The 17455-nt window shown below is 38.5% G+C and overlaps 1 protein-coding gene across 1 annotated transcript in view; it reads left to right on the top strand.

The window, feature by feature from the left end:
- LOC139728369 (ATP-binding cassette subfamily G member 4-like) overlaps nucleotides 1-17455 on the top strand; it is a 120271-nt gene that overhangs the window by 89107 nt on the left and 13709 nt on the right. Inside the window, 1 exon segment of the mRNA XM_071639313.1 lies at nucleotides 9513-9702. Coding sequence (XP_071495414.1) covers nucleotides 9513-9702 — 190 coding nt within the window.

Here is a 17455-nt window from a genome sequence, read left to right as displayed (position 1 = left end):
TGTCTTATTTTTCCTTATTTATTTGTTTACAATATTTCTTCCCACTGTTTTTATCCCTTGAGGTACATTGACGCATCTTGCGGCTATGTTTGGACATATGCGGTTGTGTATGTGGCTTTTTTGTAGTTTTATGTGTGGTTGTGTGTTTAATTATATGGGTGTGTGGTTATGCCTGTGGATTTGGGTTGTTGTATGTACTGCTGTGCATGCATGCTTTTGAGTGTGTGGGGTTTTTTTTAGTGGTGTACACATAATATGTGTGATTATTTATTTGTGTTGTGTGTGTGGCTATGTATAGCTGTATATTTGGCTGTGTCTTTGTGTGGTTGTGTCTGTGGGTTTTTATTGTATCTGTATGTGTGTGTTTGTATGTGTGTGCAGGTCTGTATATCAATGAGTGTGTTGTGTGTGGCATTTGTGAGTGTGTATTTGTGGCTGTCATTGTGTGTGTTCGCTGTGTGTACCATGCGTACATGTGTGTTTATGGTTTGTGTAAAAGTACACTATGATTATGCTTGTCATTACGGAGATGAGAAATTATTTTAGCTAGTGTCAATAACCAAATTAACTTGGGGCCCAGCTGTCAGGTTGTTCATATCAAGGGGGCTTTTCCATGTAAAGGACTTTTTCATTATTAAGCATATTCAGCAAATATGACATAAGCAACAAATTCTAATACAGATAGCAACAACAACATGCACATTATGCATAAGTCAAACATGTCCATCCATCTAATGCTTCAAATTACAATTGATGACTCCTAATTTGTGCTTATTTGTCCCAAAATGAGAAGTATTTCTTACTTGTAAGAACCTCAAATTTCCAATAAAATTTGATGTAAAGAGGATGGTATTGAAAACTACTGGATCAGTTACAGAATAAATAGCTCCCTCCTGGGATCACATCTTTCAGAGTTTTCGATCATCATTTTTACATTTAGTCTAATACATTGCTGACAAGCATCCAAAAAGTTTGACGAATCAACTGAGGCTATAATGTTGTGGTGATACTGTATTGTGCTTGCAAATACTGATCTGAAAATTTAAGGCACAGTGACTTCCAATCTATGGGAGATAAGTGATATTCAAAGCTTAATTGCTCACCACCCTTTTCAGAAGTCCATTTTATTTCCTGCAAGCTTATCTAATCTCCATTATATTCATCCCAAATCCATATCTGGTACCGGTAGCTGATATGATTCTTATATAGCTTTTAACAGCAACTGCATGCAGGGATGGTGGGCAGGTAGACACCCATCACTGTAAGCTTGTCGTAGCTACTCTCATCAATTAAGTAAACGAAAATGCTCCAGTGCCCTCCCTGAAGGATGGGAGATATACACAAATCTAATTAAAGGAAATGAAGTTACGTGACAACAATGATTTGAATCATGTGCGCGCAGCACATTTGCCTTAAGCGTCATCAATTTAAGCTTCCATAATGAGCTTATCACACTTTGAGAACATCTTCCACTGTTGAGGATATCATCCCCGGGGGCGCCCTTCGGTCTCTTTGTGGGAGGAGAATGTGAGTAGTGAATGACTGGTCATCGCACTTTTGTGCCATTCGAATTGTCCTCCAGCTCATGAAAGAAAGTATAGGTTACTCTGGTGCTGAATTTCCATTGCTGGACAGCCGGAGATACATTAATGTGTAGTTGTCATGAAAGTGGAACCAGGTTGAAGAGGAAAAGGGGGGGGGGGAGATAAGTTGGGTAAAGAGGTAGGTACTTTTCCCTTCTTTTCAATTCCCTGCTAAATGTGAGTCACAGGTTGATTATAAGCAGGAGCCCTGTAGTGGTATGCATGGTGGGTAAATAGGATGCTGTTCTGGACCCTCCCATTTGGGCTACATTTATCATCTTTCCCATGTTTAAAACATATGTTTTAGTACCCACTATCAAACTGCATTTGCCAAGGCCTTTTGGATCACATTTCTGGAGTTGATGCATTTATTATCTCTATCGTGAGTCCAGAGGGAGGCCTTGTCACACTGCGCAGCTCCATATTGCGCAGTTTGACCTGAGGAGTGGAGTTGTGTAGTTTGCAGTGGTAGGCATGGGCAGGTCCAAGTTATAAACCCATTTCGAAACAACTTTGTGTTTATCAAGGAGTTTGTGATCACACCTTTTTCTTTTCTTTTTTATTTCAGAAATATGTTTCTAAACCCATAATCAAAACAGCTTTGCATTAATTTTCAATATCAACTGCCCAAATCTCCCTGAAAGCTGCTTGGGAACATCAATTTGACGCCAGAAGTGAATTAATAAACACACCCATGGAGACCCTTGGACATAGAATCATCTTCTCTACTGCCTTAATTAACCCCTTTAGGATGAGTCCCAAATATACTCGGGGAGGGATCTATGGGAAATGCATGTTTTAGCAAAATCCGTCCATCCTCAACGGGTTAATCATCAAACATGATGATTCTACACATTATAATGTATCTTCCACTGGACACGGCTGTATTCATTGGTATCTTCAGGTGAAGGCTGGGGTAATAATGGTGGCTAGGGCATCTGGGAGAGTAGTACAAACAGTAAGGAGACTTCCACAATGTAAATAAGGCTATATTATCATTGGTAATGGTGAAAAGTGACCTACTTTAGTTTGCATTTGTATGTTGAGTAATAGACCATTGAGCCTGCTAATGAATGCACCATCAGCCATTATTTCAAGGTTTCGTATTTAAGTTACTGTCCTTTTTTTCTTCCCAATTCATCAAAATGACAGCTCTACAAGTGCAATTAGCTCAATATTAGACGTGGGAGAGGGTAATGACCCATATAAAATTGTACATGCTTGTGTTACATGCCATGTGAGGTGCTGAAACCAGTGAAAGATGTGATGTATATGGAATATACTACTACTGTCATTCCCTCTCTTGGTTCCCCAGCTGCAGTCCATTACATATAAAATGACCAGTATTATGTGTATAGTGTATTAGATCAACATTTGCCTATCTATACAGTTATTGTAGTATGCACACACAAACATGCACACACACACACACGCACACACACAAACAAACAAACGAATGAAACCCCTTTAATAGGCCCCTATGCTCATCTTTCAGTGAAGCTATGTGTTTAGTGGGATTAATTTATCACACTGGTCGGTCGTCACATTGTCTGTACGGGATGGACCGCCCACGGTAATTAATGAGGCTGCTTTCTGCATCACAAGAACACTTTCACTGATAGTCCGGTGAGATGGAGCATTTATCACTAGTTAGGCATTAGCTTAGTCTTTCAGTGACGCAGTTGAGGTCCCATGCTTCAAACTCGCAGAGGGTAGCTTTTTGGAGGATGAAAGTGTATATTGAAGCATGAAGGCAATCAAAGTCGTAGCACTGGATGATAGCTCTTGTGGCAGGCATACAGTACAAATGTCCTTAAAGCATGGATTATACTGTCATGCCAACCATTAAAAGCAAGCTGACATTCAGCATTTGAAGCAGACACACACATGCACACACTCACACGTACACACACACACACACACACACACACACACACTCACACATCATGTTCAGTTGCAAAGAGCTCTCCAATATCCACACACAAGACCAACACACAGAGAAAGGCAGCCATATATCCACCTACGCAGGTCATGTACCTCTTTCCCATGATCTTATCTCCATTATTCTCTGTCTCTGTTCATTCCCACATCCTGTGTTCTCTCCTTTTCACTTTCCTAGTAATGTCGGCCCGGGCCCCATTTCATAAAACCATGGTTACTTTACTATGTAACCCATTGAGGAAGGACTGATTTTGCTTTAACACGCATTTCCCATAGGGCCATTCTCAGATTAAGTGTTCAATTCTATGTGAGTAAAACAGAAAAATCAACCACAAAGTAATACATTCAAAGATGTGTTTTCGGAAACTTCAAAACCGGTCAAATACGAAACAAAAAGTGGAACATTCTAAATGATGGCCATTCATTGAGTAAAAATGAATTGAAATAGAGCATCATATATGATTTTTGATCACCAATCAGATACGTTACCGCAAATTTACATGTTGTAATGGACTCCTAACTCTGAATTAAATTTATTGTTTTGATCCAATTTCTGTTCAGGAAAAGACATCTGTCCCCCCTAAAGATATTGGGGTTTTTCAAGAGGTAAAGATGTTGTCATCCCTTGCTAATTGGTAGAAATTATTTCTGTGTGGTAGGTTGAAATATGCTTTTTGCTGAAATGAAATATAACCTTAAGATTCACTTTGTATTTTTAGCAAATTTCGCTTACAAATAAAGTTTCGAATCCCACAAATCATGCAAAGGGAACGATCCGATCTGGAATTTCCACAGGAAACAAATATGAATTGCTTTCCTGGGGAAATAACTATTGAAAAACATCGAATCACCTTTGGTAACGTATCTGGTAAAATATAAGTAATAATTTTAGTTGTGTATGAATTAATAAATATCACCTGTTTAATTATTTACCTCATGAATTGATGTAAAAGTGAATGATGTAAGCCCAAATTAACCATTTTAAACATTGTACGTAATATTTAAACGATGAAATGTAGTGGAAAAGAGCCCTAAATGTGAAAGCTGAGTTCTTCATTCACAGAATATTCTCATCTTACGTCTGAATGTATTTATCCATCTGACTGTAAATATTCATTAAGTTTTGATGGATAATGCAAACAAGGTTTGAAAAATATATTTTTGCAGGCACTTAGAAGGAAGTAGGTACAGTTTCTATGAACTCGATATGCTAAACAGTTGTTTGACCTATGGTAACGTATTTGGCTCATCCCTTTTAATGAAAATGAATAAATAATTGTTCAACTTATCAATGAATCTTGAGTAGTTCTTCATATGTTGAAAAACACTAGAATAAATATGCAACAGAACACTGAAACTTTTCTCGGAAGCGTTTCATAAACTACTTTTTACTCTTTCAAAGTTTGGTAACGTATCTGGCGTACCGTAAATGAATCTGTCGGTGAAGTTACAGAGCAATTTCTACTGAATATTCTTCATTTGAACATAACTTTAATTTTTTATGGAAGCGTCATTCTATATGCAGAATTGTTTTATGAACACTTTGTTTTACATAACATTATTTGTCACCGTGGGTGCCCTGAATTATACGTAACGTATCTGCTAAATCTGAAAAGCAAAAAACTGATATGCTGAATCTTAGCTTCGTCTTGTAAAATAAACTTTCAAAGTTGTTGCATAGAATATGAAAGTGGCTGGGTTTTATAGAATAGAACTTTGGAGTTTATGAGCACACAACGATTTGTTTGTAAAAACATTTATAATTTCTTTTCAGCATTTTGATTATGTGGTAACGTATCTGTCGGAAAACTTGGCATTAAGTTGTGAGACACTGACGCACAAAGAAAAATCATGTGGAAGTGTTGCTCTTTTTCACCTCTCTGTCCTTTTGGTGTAAGAATATAATCCTGAGGTCCGACAAAACGAAGCATGTAATGTGTAGGGATGAATTTTGACCAGATTTGATCCCCAGAAAGCACAAGACCAATGGGCAAAATTCGGTCACGTATCTGGGGTAACGTATCTGTGGTAACGTATATGGTCGATCATATTATTATGAGAGCGATATCTACCAAATATTTCTCACTTGTACTAAACTTTAATGTTGAATCGATGCGTCATTCCGAGGAGTAATGTATAATATACAATTTGTCTGACATTGCAATATCTCTCGCAGTGGGTGGCGTGAAAAGTATGTAACGTATATGTCCAAATAAAAGTGTAGAAAACCGATATTTCAAACATTATACCATATTCTCAATAAAGAGCTGTTGCACAAAAAATCTAAGTACTTGCAGTGTATGAAGTATATCCTCAGGGTTTCATATACACAGGGTCATTGCATAGTCTTGTTATTTTCCCAATGCTGTAACACTAAAGAAACTGGTAACGTATCTGGCGGTGAATTTGGCGACAGGTTTCAAAAGGCTATAAAAAAAGAAGTCAATAAAAATTTTGGAACTTTTTGAGTATTGTGATTAGCACATATGATATGCTCATCGTCCATGAAAATGATATTTGGAAAGTGTGTTTGTGGACGGAGAGGAGCAATAAAACATAATTCTGAAATAGCCGGCGACACTGCGTTTTGGGGGTCTTAACGAAGTTTAACAGCAAAATTTTATACAAAAAGGCAGACAACCGCATTTGATCGTATTTATTTTTAACAAATAAAGTCCTCGTGATATATTATAAACATTTAAATAGTATCTGATAGGTTTCAGGGAACCGCAAACTGTCATGGAATGTCGGCGACACCAAAATTCCGTATTTGAACGCTTTTACTGAGAATGGGCCCATAGACACCTGCCCAAGTGTTCACTGGACTGGTCCTCAACAGGTTAATGACCATTGCATAAAACTGTGCAAACTTTTTAATTAATGGTAACTCTTCAATCAATGGTAGTATTTGTGATTTCTTGCCCTTAATTGGCTATGGAACAGTGTTGCTATGGTAACTGCCTTTGGTTGCATGTAATATCCATAGTATTATGCAATAGAGCTTTGTTTGGTTTAGCTGTCATGGACTGGGCACAACATTGCTTTTAGATTAAGGGGTGTTGTGAGTATTTGTTCACCATTTCTAAGGCATTAGATATATGCATTGTCCAATTCTGAATTATTACTGTCAAATAGTGTGAATGAAGTGTCTTTCTGGGATGTATTAATCTTGTATTCATTCCTACTTGTATGACTATTATTGTGTGTTTTTTTTCTACTCAATTACGAAGTATATTGCCCAGTATTTGATTTCACATTTAGGGTCTTAACCCATTCCATACTGAATTCTGAGATGCCCATAGACTTAATACGCAGGCTGCCAGTTCCTGTGCGGAACGGGTTAATTAAGCAAGTGAACGTGGTTGCAGATTAATTCAAGAGATTTGCATCTCAGAAGAGGTGACCATATGTAGCATTAGAGGATATAGAGCAAAGTATTCCGATGGTAGCAGCTGTTGTATGCCAGAAGAGCAGCAGTATATGACCCAAAGGTAAGCTTTATAAGTCCCCAAGGGTGGCTGTGTAAGTCCCAAAGGGTAGCTTTATAAGATCCAAAGGATAGATGTGTAAGGCTCAAAAGGGTAGCATTATAAAAGTAGCTGTCTATGACCCAAAGGATAGCTGTGTAGGGCCCCACAGGGAGCTGTGCAAAGCCCAAAAGGTAGCTGTGTAAGACTGTAAGGATAGCTCTATATTCAGGCCCAAAGGATAGGTGTGTATAGCCCAAGGGATAGACTTATAAAGCCTCGAGGGTAATTGTATAAGGCCACAAGGCAACTGTATAAGGCTCCAAAGGGTAGCTGTGTATAACCTTTAGAAGGGATGGATGTATAAGGCCCCAAGGGAAACTGTATAAGGCCAAAGGGCAGCTGTATACCGATACATCTTTTAATAATATAGCATTGTTGTTATTCAAACACTGCAAGATTTGTATGCAGTCTGGTTTGTGCGATATCTATGTGGTTCATTAGTTTATTATTCATCCATTTTTTGTACTGGTGTAATTTTAGTTGGTCAAGACAAACATATCTGTTCTCCGTGTAAAATTATATGCCTATGAACTCGGGAACCTACAGTTTTACAAGCTTTAAAGCTTTTATGTAGGCCCCTTCATATTTCTTATACTTACTAGTGACATTTTCACACGATATGACCATGTACATTTGTGTCAAGTATATTTTCTTTTTCTTTTTCTCCTACAAGCAAAAGACATGATTGTATATATTTTGTATTCTTGTTTTGTTGTCAATAATTTTGTAAACTCATCATTGAGAAAATGGAAATATGAAATAAATTTGAACTGAACTGAACTGAACTGTAAAAGGCCCCAAGGTAAGCTGTAGAAGGTCCAAAGGGTAGATGTGTAAGGCCCAATGGGTAATTGTGAAGGCCAAAGTGTAGCTGTTGAAGACCCAAAGGTTAGTTGTATAAGGGCCAAAGGGTAGCTGTGTACAATGTTTGATCCAAAGGGTAGCTGTATAAGGCCCAAGCATACATGTACAAGGCCCAAAAGGTAGCTCTAGTTGGCAAGGATAGATGTGTCAAGGCCCCAATGGTAGCAGTATAATCAGGCTGAAAGGATAGCTTTGTAAATCACAAAGGGTAGCTGTGTATGCCCCAAAGGATGGCTGATAAGGCATAAAGGGTAGCTGTGTAAGGCCCCAAGGGTAGCCGTATAAGGCCCAAAGGGTAACTGTATAGGACTTAAAGGTAGCTGTGTGGTCTGCATGTAACTGTACAAGGCCAAAAGGCTTTCTATGATAAGGTCCAAATGGTTGCTGTGTATAGCAGCTGCTATGCCAATTGAGTACCAGGTATTCAATTTCTAGAAAGAGACAGGATTAGAACTAATGTGGAATCGGCCATAAGATGGGTTGGAACCAATTACCAGTGATATTGTCAGGGACACAGATTTGAGAATATATAGCATTGCCATCACACAGATCACCATTGTCAGGGGGTAATGACAGAATAAACATTTCATGTTTGTGTGCTGGTTGAGAAGGAGAGCTCATGGTTGCCTTGGTAACAGCCTTGCACGTGCTTTGGAGTGTTTGCCTGTATGTGTGACATGCATTATCCATGTATTCCAAACTGGGAATAGCCACATGATTGGTGAATGTCATTTTCCATACTGTACTCTTTCCTATTTCAAATTTTTAGCAATACAGTCCACTTTAACTGATTCTACCAAATGCTATATTTTTACCAAATTCTACTTAGTTTTTAGTTTCCGTCCTGTCTTGCATATTTCCATCTTTTTTACGAGCAGTTGTCAAAACATGACTGAAGTTTGCAAGGGGTATTTGGATGGCTATTTTAAAATCATGACTTTTAAAAAAACCTCTTTGTTTCATCCTTGCTAGTCACCCCACTGAGTTCTAGTAATGTCTTGTGGACATAACCCATGATCTATTGAAATGTCGTATTTTTGTGTATGAGTGGATTTACAAGAAATGCCAATAATTTTGTTTCATACTTGCCTGTGAGAAACTGTCCATTACTGATTTATTATATTATTTTTTGCAGCTTTCATTCTTTCAAGAATTTGTCTCTTTGCTTGAATTTGAGTTTCAATTAAATTGGCTTTTCTTCCTAACCAAACCAAACTAAACCAAACCAATAGATCTATCATACACAGGTGCTTTGATGGAGATGGAGAGAGGAGAATGACCCAAATCGACAGCTTCCAGCTGACCGGATAATGATATTGGAGAACTATTAATTACTGTCAGTCACCTGGGTGGTATCCATGGGAACCAGAAATTGTGGGTCAGTGAAAGTCGGGTCAGGAGGGGAAACGACAAAAATGCTGTCAAGAGCATTGGTTTAATTTGTGATGATTGTGATCAGGGTGCTTAAGTCTTTACAAATTTTGCCCCCCCCCCCCCCCACTTCCAAGGGGCTGCAGATGAGGTTTGTTTTGTCATTAGTGTTCATCCATCTGCATCAATGATGACCCCTCGTCATCCCCCATTTCGTTTCCAGGACAACCATGACCAAAGGGACCGTGCTGGTCAACGGGGAGCTACGTGACTCTCAGGTCTTCCGGCGGATGTCGTGCTACATAATGCAGGACAGCCACCTGCTGCCCCATCTCACCACCCGGGAGGCCATGTACGTCGCCGCCGGTCTCAAACTGCCTCGTCGAATGAAGTGGAGCGAGAAGAAAGCTGTGGTAAGATGGAGGAGGAGGCTTAGGGAAGAGGAATGTACAGATGGAGAATGTACATCAGACAGGGAGAGATATAATCATAATCATAATCATAATCATAATCATAATAATGATACTAATGATGATGATAATAATAATGATAATGATAATAATAGTGATGATAATAATAATGATGATAATAATAATAATAATAAGAATAATGATAATGATGATAATGATAATGATGATAATAATAATGATAATAATAATAATAATAATAATAATAATAATAATAATAATAATGATAATAACAAAAATAATGATAATGATGATAAAAATAATGATAATGGAGTCTTGTAATGCGCCATGTCTGTCACACACTGACACAAGGTAAGACCTTCTCTCACATTGCTTCATTCAAGAAAAGATCCCAATTGAAAGAAAAAATGAAGATAGAGAGAGGAGGGTCTGTTAACGTAAAGTCAATTAGAATAAAACAAAAGAACAAGTGGTAAGATGGTAGTGGGGAATAAAAATGGATAAAACAGATAAATCGAAAGAAGATACAGACACATACAGAAAAGGATAGAAAAATAAAGATTGAAAGAAGATGGTTTTTAAGTTTGGTGTTAATTAGAATTTAAGAGAGATGAGGTAAAATGGTATTTGGGAGTGGCAGATGAATAGGAAAGATGGATAGAGAGAAATACAAATGTAGCCAGAGAAAGACTGAAGAATGAGGATAGAAAGATGGAGGTTTCTACATTTGGAATGAATTTAGAGTTAAAAAAAGAGCAAGTCGTCAGATAGTATTTGGGAGTTGGAAATCGATAGAACAAGTGGATAGATTGAATATAAGAAAACAAAGAAAGAACAATGAATCTAGAGATATGATGTAGAGATATGGTTTTGATAATGTGGAGGGAATTTGATAGAATAATCAAAAACAAGCAGTAAAATGATTTAAGGAAGTAGAAAATCGATGGAACAAATGGATAGAAAAAAGATCAGAAAACAGACACAAAAAGACAAGACAGAGAGAGAGGAAGAGATTAGGGGATGATGAAACTACAGTGTATAGATCCAGGAATGGAAAAGGAGTGAGAGAATGCTGGATTCCAGCACAGATAGGACTGCCAGGCCACCATGATGTTGCAGGAGACTCTCTGAAAAGTTTATACCTAGTCATGTCCTGACAAGGTAGCATGACAGTGTCCGTGACTTGGGAATCGTTTTTCACCAAATGAAGTTGCATGCTATTGCACAAGTAAGTTTTTCCTGGATTGCTCTTTGCGACCACCAAGACTGTGATACGTGAATATTTGCATTCTCAGAAAGAGAGAGAGAGAGAGTGAAGACATGTCTTCATGAGACAGAAGTTTCAAAATAGGGCACTATTTTGTGGTTGGGAAGTTAGCCCAATATCAAATTAACCCCCTATTTGTGCAATGAAGCTCTATGCAAATCCTGTGCAATTTGATAAGAATTTCCCCCAAAATCTTGGTCTAGTTTGTGAAATAGCGTGCCAATTTATGAATTTGTGAAGTCAAGGCCATAGTGGAAAGATGGATAAAATTGTGAAAGTGACGAGAAGGAATTAAAAGATAATAATTTAGTGGTGAGATGGCTTGAGAAAGAAAGGAAAAAGGAAAGAAGGAAGGGCAAAACAGATGAAAATTATCCACCTTTTCTCTTGTCATATTATGACATATTCAAAGAATTGACACAGGTTCCACCAGTCTCCACATTGGGAGAGAGTTAAGTCAGGTTTGAAGCCTGATTAACCCTTTCTGTGCCGGGGGCCTTGGACATTGTGTGCATTGCTATGGGGTGTTCTGTGCCAATGGGTACTCAAGCACTCAAAGGGTTAGTGGAGATCAATGGGAGACAGAAACAAATGAAAAGAATAGAGTGGGTAAAATACATTCAATAGATGTAAACGAAAAGCAAGGAAAGAAAAGCACACAAAAGGTATGGGATGTCATCCAGAAGATATGGAGGGATGCAGAAAATACAGAGCTGGGCTGGAGTGGAGCACAAAGAAAGCTTTGGGACAGAGTGTGTAAGATGGGAAGATTTGGTTCTGCTGACAAGTGTGAATATTGGCAGATAGATGGCTCTTTTCATGTTTAATGTACTACTATGAAATGGGAAAACATGCCATCAATATTCAAGGCTGTCTGCAAAGTGCTCCCATGTCCAAGACATCCCTCCCTTTGCCGCTGATTTAACTCCTTAACTCCCGAGACAGAGTGGTTCCCCAGTTCCCCCACAAGCAGTGGGTTAAAGAGTGAGTGAGGGAGAGGTCAGACAGATACTGACTGAGATAAGAGGGAGACACTTTGTAGTGAAAGGCAAGTGAGACAGCTTGAGACAAAGGTACAAAAAGAAAGGTACTATCTGGCAAAAGTGCCATTTTTTACATAATGCAGTGAAAAACAGCTCAATATTTGGCTTTGTATTTTTTTTTTTTTTTTTGGGGGGGGGTCCTCTTTCTTCTTGCAGTTTAGATGTGAAACATGACAGAATTCAATTCAATTCATTTTTTTTTTTTCATTCTGTGACAAAAACATATAGACATCACTTTTTTTTTTTGGAACAAAAAATGAAAAATAACTCTTGCTTCAAAATATCTTTGCAGCTTTGTGAGGAACAGTGCAAATGTGGGAATGGTACTTCAGAGGTTGTGGGGTGCCTTTGGATGTGACCCACAGAGCTTACACACTCTTACATTTAGCTTCAGGAGTGATGTACGTCTTGGTTCAGGAAGGGAAAAAAAAGAACTAACAGCCAAAATCCTTGGTAGTATGATGTAGCAAGCATGGCAGTGGTTATTGAAATACTGTCATATGCAGTATTATTGTGGCATATTAATGTCTTGTCAGTATGATTCCCGTCAGAAAGCGTGCCAGTGGAGGCGGCAAGGACCGGGCATAGACCTCAACATCCGCAGATCAGACTTGATGAGAAGACCGGAGTTTGGAAGTGGAAGGACGAGGGGGGATGATTGGAAGTGATGGGTGGTAAGAGAAGAAGGGAAAAGAACGTAGAGATGGGAGGAGACAGACAGACAGACAGGCAGAAAGAGTGGAGAGTTGTAGCAAAACCTAGATAGAAGGTGTGAGAAGGGAAGTCGAGATTTAACCCATTGAGGACTGACTGATTTTACTACAACACGCATTTCCCATAGACAACTGCCCGAGTTTACTCGGGACTTGTCTTCAACGGGTTAAGAAGAGAGGGAGAAAAAGTCAGAGAGGCAGTCGTATAAGAGAGAGAAGGGGAGAGGGATAAGAAACAAAGAATATAATTCTCATGGTCAGGTATACGTCACCTTAGTATTATAGCTGGAATAAGAACAAACAGCTAGCCTGTACAGAACATGTGCCAGAGCTGGCTCGAGTTCGAGTGTGAATAGGTGTGTGTGCTTTGCGTGCTCAAGCATACAGTGTATGACTCTGTGTGGTGATAGAGATTTCAAGGCATCGTTGTTCAGGATCATAGATCTACTATTCTTTAATGAAAAATTGTCAGGAAAATTTCTGGTGGTTATCAGATATGTTAAGATGGGCCATATCTACCAGTTTCATGGAATTTCAATTCGAATCATGAAAGAAAAGTTGATAGTTTTATCTGAAAAAAAAAAAATGCTGATCATGGCTTTGTTTACACTCCAGCCGCCACGAAAATCTTGGATGTTCAACCATGAGAAACAGGTATAGAAAACGAGATGTGTTGAGGAGCTATCAGTGATGTAAGGAGGAGAGGGGAGAAGAGAGAGAGAGAGGGGGGGAAGAGAGCAAGAGAGACAATTGTGTGTCTCAGTAATGAAGTGGGGGAGTTGAGGAGGATGCTGAGATGCAGCTATGCCTTAGGCATCATTTAGTGGTGAAGGATGGCTGGTGGACCGAATGTAGATTTAGAAGATTAGAAGATAACGCAAAAACGAACAACAATGATGGGACAGGGAAAGGACGCATTGGTGACTTTGTTAAGTAGGAGGAGGCAGGAAAAGAAATACTTAAATAGCAAAGATCAGTGCATATCATGAAATACATTGTGACAACATTTACTGGTAAAGCCTATTCTCGTCCTTGTTGCATACATTATGCTCGGTATGGAGGGTGGATGTCTCCATGAATATGGGGCTATTTGCCATGACTGAAAAATAGCCGGTCCAATTCAACAAACTGAGGCAGAAACATGACAAAACCACATGCCATTGTGTTTTGCTTTATACATGATTTTCACTTGATTTGATTTGATTTGATTTGATTTGATTTGATTTGATTTGATTAATTTGATTTGATTTGATTTGATTGATTTGATTTGATTTGATTTGATTTGAATTGATTTGATTTGATATGATGTGATTGTTCCACATCTCAAACACGAATAACATGATACAATCGATTGAACATAAGATTAGACATAGCGTCATATTTAAAAAGAATACAAGAGAAGACAATTTTGCAAACATGAAATGGGGGACCTACTAAAAAGCAGAGCTTGTAATGTATAAGTCCCTTGATGAAAATGTTGTTCTTGTTAAACAAACAACCTAGTAAAGGAAACTTTGAAAGGAAGGAAAGGGACATAAAGGAAAAGAGATCAACATGAGTAAGAGAAACAAATAAAATACGTAGAAACATAACAAGATAGCCACCTGTAATATGCTTACAAGGTTCCTCCACTTCTACAAGTACATACATTAGTAAAAAAGTATCTTTCTCCTTGTGATAAAATGCAAAGCAATTGTCCAGAAATGACCCTAGTCTAGCAGATATCAGTGAAGACGTTCATGTTTCAAAGAAGAAATTTAGCCATAACTGTATGTATGTGTGTTTTACAATTAATGCACATTGCCCAGTCATAAATGTGTGTAGCACTAATAGTTAACTCTTATGTGCCACATTCCCAAGCCCAACTCAGTCGACGGCATGCCAAGTTCACATAATCTGTTCAATTGCACAAACATGCCCAAACTGATCGATAAATCGCCAAATACCACAGTACAATGAAAGCGTTCCTGGTGATTCCATTCTTGTCATACTTAGCCTGCATTTTATGTTGTGATTGACTATCAAGTGATGTTACGTACGGGATTTATAAATTTTGTGAAATTTAGTAAATTATAAGCTTCTGTCACTGCTTCTTGTGCCTTGTATTTGTACAGTAATGAAACAACTGGTCGTTTGAAAGAACAGCAGTCACAGATCTGTCATACAATTTAAATATCAAAGCGAAGCTTGGCACTTTCTACACATTTTTGCTTATTGCATGTCCATGAAATCTATGAAGCTACATAGATGTGAAAAAAGAATGTTTTTCCAAGTCATGATTACATTGCTGTCCCAAAATAATGTGGCACCCAGGGCATTTATACCGTTGCGCATAAAGAGTTAAGGCATATTGTCCTCGGATTTTGAGCTTACAATCAAGTTGGGAGAAGAAAAAAAAAACTAGAGAAAAGCTGCTTGTATTTCCTGGGGATTTTACTGTGTAATTTTTGTGTGTTCTGTAGGCTAACAGTTGGATGTCCATACAATGAAATGGCAGACACACAGAAAGCATGCAAAGGATATTCCCAACAGCGTGACACATCCATTGTAGTTGTCAGAGAATGGCAGGCTTAGAGGGAGAAAAACTTCTAAAAAGAGAGAGAGAAAGAGAGCATGAAAGAAATAGTTTTTGTTCCTGAAAAGCTCCCCTGTTTCTCTATGGCATGTCAATGTAAACCTGTTATTCTTCTCAAAAGGTTTGATCCATTCAAATGTCATCAGGCGGTTGAACATCGGGTCAGCTTTTCAGCACTGTGATTTTATCAATCTTTGCTGAAAGGGAAATAAAAATTGTGACTACAAACATTTTTGAAAGAGCAAAAACCCTGCCTTGTATCAGAGGCAGAGAAGTACCGTAGGCCCTATGTCCCCCCCCCCCCCAAAAAAAAAAAAAAAAAAAACATTATGTGATCCTCTGCAATGATAACTTTACAAATAGTTAATCAATTCAAATATAATTTCAGGATATGAAACTATAACTCATTGCCCACATCTTACCAAAAAACCCCATCCGATTTGCTTCAGTGGTCAAAGAGAAATGAGGAATTTTGTAGAGCATGTCAGGAATCTCTTCCCTCCAAGTTCTGGCTATTGTTATCACACATATGCAGTTCCAAGAGCATCGGAGTGCTAAATTCGGAAGAATCAGACTCATGACATGCTTTACATCCACATTTCTCTGTGACAGCTTAGGCAAATTGAATGGGCTTTTCTGCAAAATAGAGCTAAGATGTTATGTTTTAAGACCCTGAAGTAGCATGTAGACAGTTTAATCATATTGGGAGTTATGAATGCGAAAATCCGATTGTATTTTTTGGGATATACTGTATATTCCCCCCCCCCCACACACACACACACACTTTGTGATGTTTTACTGGATATATGTGACTTTGCATCACAACCTCCCCCCCCCCCCCCCCAAAAAAAAAAAGAAAAAAAAGTGGCATCCCAAGATTTTCAGTGATATTTTAAGTGAACTGTGTGAACCTAGTCAATTTTCAGCATTTGGATTTTTCTTTGGATATTTCTTTGGATATTTCTTTGAAGCTGATTTGCTCTTTATGCCAGTTGATTTGAGCTGAACTGCAATTAAGATTAAAAACAACAATATCTTGACATTTATAATGGAGCTTTGAAAATATTGACATGGTGCAATACAATGTCAGTATATAGAGAAGAACCAGAAATCGGCATACATGTGCAAGTTGCGTTTCATTCTTACACAATATGTGACCGTCGACAACGGTTTCAGGCAAAAGTCGGGAATTTTGAAAATTCATTTTTTCACTGAATCACATTGCCCATTTCCTAAGCTTTGCATTGATATAAAACACTTGTATTCTTCGGCACCATAAGTGGGCATAGAAAGAGAAAGAAAATGCACTTTTTAAGTTGTTAGCCTGACAAAATTGCGAGAAAACAGGCTCTGAAGATTCACCTCTTTCTCAAAGACAATGTCCGAGCGGCGATGCGAGGGGAGAATCACCCATCCGTACGATGGTGCCAATCGATGTTAAGCCCCGCCTCTAGCAACCACATCGCCTTCTGATTGGCTCACTGAGAGAGTCAAATTTCCCGGGCACCTTCCTCGGAGCTCAGCGTATGGAGCCGAAAAACAATGCGTTTCGCTCGGTTTTGATTACCAGTACGTCTGTCAAGATGGCGAGTACGATAATTGCACGTATGGTGTACATGTACATGACGTGTATGGTGCACGTATTACGCAATGGCATCCACACTCCACGACTGTGTGCATAATTATGTAACAGGAGCAGTGGCGAATCCACACATTTACAAATCGTGTTTTCATTGTGGTTGATTTGTCTTTATCATTGGCGACCCTTTTGCTTAAATAAAAAAAAAAACACAACTCGTTAGTTTGGTGCGATTTTGATGTGTAGTATTTGAATATAATTGGTCACATGTGACTGCTCCTTTCCTCTTATCTGCCTTCCATTGGGTCATAGACCAGTCTGCTGTCATAATCTTTACTACATGTACAAGTAGACACATTTGAGAATATTTAGTTTTCTTTTCACACGATTATGTCATGCAACACGATTTTTGTTTCACTTCCGTTGTCGAACATTGCGTTAGAATAGTTTGGACAGAAAGCCAAACGAAGAGCACGCACTACAGAGCGAGCGTATAAACCACTATAGCAAGAACAATGGAGCATGTAATCGTGCACGCGTGGACAAAGCATTCCCCACACG

Source organism: Diadema antillarum, unplaced genomic scaffold, assembly GCF_040938485.1.
Source record: "Diadema antillarum isolate AM-2024a unplaced genomic scaffold, OU_Dant_1.0 seq00000175_RagTag, whole genome shotgun sequence".
Taxonomy (NCBI): Eukaryota; Metazoa; Echinodermata; class Echinoidea; order Diadematoida; family Diadematidae; genus Diadema; species Diadema antillarum.
Note: the sequence above shows the minus strand (reverse complement) of the source record. Positions and strands in the feature narration are given on the sequence as shown.